This window comes from Clupea harengus, chromosome 9 (assembly GCF_900700415.2).
Source record: "Clupea harengus chromosome 9, Ch_v2.0.2, whole genome shotgun sequence".
NCBI classification, from domain to species: domain Eukaryota; kingdom Metazoa; phylum Chordata; class Actinopteri; order Clupeiformes; family Clupeidae; genus Clupea; species Clupea harengus.
In genome coordinates this window covers 22,003,547-22,006,046 of record NC_045160.1, presented here as the reverse complement: position 1 = coordinate 22,006,046, position 2,500 = coordinate 22,003,547, and the positions used below count along the sequence as shown (strand labels likewise).

At 47.0% G+C, this 2,500-nt stretch overlaps 1 protein-coding gene across 2 annotated transcripts in view; it reads left to right on the top strand.

Moving 5' to 3' along the window:
* The window catches only part of tfdp2 (transcription factor Dp-2), a 51,459-nt gene that overhangs the window by 14,363 nt on the left and 34,596 nt on the right, over positions 1 to 2,500 (top strand). For both annotated transcript variants that reach the window (XM_031573841.2, XM_031573840.2), the window contains exon 3: positions 1,532 to 1,595. In XM_031573841.2, the coding sequence (XP_031429701.1) occupies positions 1,532 to 1,595 (64 nt within the window). The remainder of the gene's footprint in view (positions 1 to 1,531; positions 1,596 to 2,500) is intronic.

The following is a 2,500-nucleotide window of genomic DNA, read 5'->3' as shown; positions in this document are numbered from 1 at the left end:
CCTGTGGGGAGCACAAAACCGATGTGTTTAATCTGCAAGGAGACGGTTGCCCTTGTCAAAAGTGGTAATGTGAAACGTCACTATGAAACAAAGCATGCACACTTCGAACAAAAATACCCCCAGAACTCTGAGGTAAGGGCCAGATAAATAAACCAACTGCAATCATCATACCAAGCAACATGCAGTGTAATAGTTAGATCAGCCACACAACAAGAGAGTGCATACCTCAACATACTGTTGCGAGTCTGCCTTTTCAACCATGAATATAGTGAAAAACAAATACAGGAGCACACTCACTAATGAACACTTACATCAGTGCCTCCGCCTGGCCTTCACACCTTTTATGCCCAAGTTTAAAGAACTGGTGGCACAAAAAAGGTGACACGTTTTTGTTGGAGTTATGTTTTTGGATTTTGACCGTCACTGTTCCGGACCATGGACTGAATGGAAATTTGGCGAGTAGACCATTTGGGTTTCTAATTCAGTACCCCTGCCCTAAGGGCACAGATGAGACATCAGGCTAGACAGTGATACAATTCAAGACTGGGCATTCAGTGTGTGTGTGACCATGTTTGGTTTTAAAGGAATTTCACCATGGTTCTTCTAAAAGGCATCATTACTGGTTTAAAAAAAAAAAAAAGGTTGAAAGGCATTTAGCAAGTTCTAGAGACAAAAGGATTACACCCAAAGTATGAAACCCAAAGGATTACACATAACAGCGCACCTACAGAGTAGGCGGACTTGCCTTAAAGCATCATCTCAGTGCCTGAAGGAGAACCGTGTCCTCAAACTGAGGCGGTGCAGGCGCAAGCACACAGCCTGTTTCCGTCTCCGTGCCACCCTGAGATACCAGCCTATCAGGTCCAGAGCAGACACCACCCCTCTGCCACTGATAGACAGGAACCCGCTCAGCCGGCCTCAGCCCCACCCCCACCCCCACCCCCACACACACACACACACACACACACAACACACACACACACACACACACACAGAGAGAGAGAGAGAGAGAGAGAGAGAGAGAGAGAGAGAGAGAGAGAGAGAGAGAGAGAGAGAGAGAGAGAGAGAGAGAGAGAGAGAGAGAGAGAGAGAGAGAGAGAGAGAGAGAGAGAGAGAGAGAGAGAGAGAGAGAGAGAGAGAGAGAGAGAGAGAGAGAGAGAGAGAGAGAGAGAGACACCCACCGACCGCAGGGTGGCGGTGAGTGATTGGGAGGCGGAGGCCAGGATTAGCGTGAAAGGTCGCTCTCATCTGGCATTTGAGTTAATGAGCGCTTGTGGAGGTGTCACGCAAGTGATGCACAAGTATGCTGACATAGGAAAATGGAATTGCTTGTTTGTGTGTGTGTGTGTTTTGTACGAGTTAAAAGCTCCTCACATGCTTACTCATGATGCCCATGTCCTTTGCCAAAGAGTCAGAGGGAACATTTTGTGATTGAAGTTGCTAAATCTATCTTTCTTTCTTTCTTTCTTTCTCTCTCTCTCTCTCTTTCTCTCTCTATCATTCTCTCCCTCTGCCGCCTCCACTCTGTTAGGTTGGAGCTGCCACTCTTTGTGGAGATCTCAAGGCCTTTCTGAGCAACCAGAACCTGCCTAAAGGTAAGAGCCCAGACAGAACCACCATCACTGGCCCATTAAGAGTCCAGACAGAACCACCATCACTGGTCCATTAAGAGTCCAGACAGAACCACCATCACTGGCCCATTAAGAGTCCAGACAGAACCACCATCACTGGTCCATTAAGAGTCCAGACAGAACCACCATCACTGGCCCATTAAGAGTCCAGACAGAACCACCATCACTGGTCCATCAGTAGCTTGCATGTGTGACCAGCCCCAAAGCCCCACGCTTACCCACAAATCCCCCCCTCAACCAAAAGCTCATCCTTCACCTCTGACCTATTAACACATACATAGGCTGCTTCAGGTTCAGACCTGGGCCAAATTTGCAAGGAAACACTTTTTAGCAACACAATGTTGAAATTACTACTGATGGTGGTGGTGACGATGATGACTATGATACTGATGATGATGATGACTGGTAATGGCAACAGAAAAAACATGCAAAACAACAGAACACATGTCCATCCCTGACCAAAGATGGACAGTTCACTTCACTTGGTCCCCGGGCGCTACAAGCTGCCCACTGCTCCTGGGGGGTCCTTGAGGAAGGACAGTCCGGGATGGGAAAAAGCAGAAAATAAATTCACAGCGACCTCAGGCTTACCTGCGTGTGTGTGTGTGTGTGTGTGTCCTGTGTCGCCTCCATATATGCACGTGTGTGTTCCAGTGTGTCGTGTGTGCCATTAAAAACCTGACAAAGGTCTTAATTATTATGATGATGATGAAGACGACGACGATGACTATGATACTGATGATGATGACTTTAGTTTTACCACACCTGGCATCTGATCTATTTGTATTTTAATATGACCACATTTAGCATGCTCATGCTCATACTCATACTCATACTCCATACTGTAAGGCTTCAGTGTGGGGTTCACT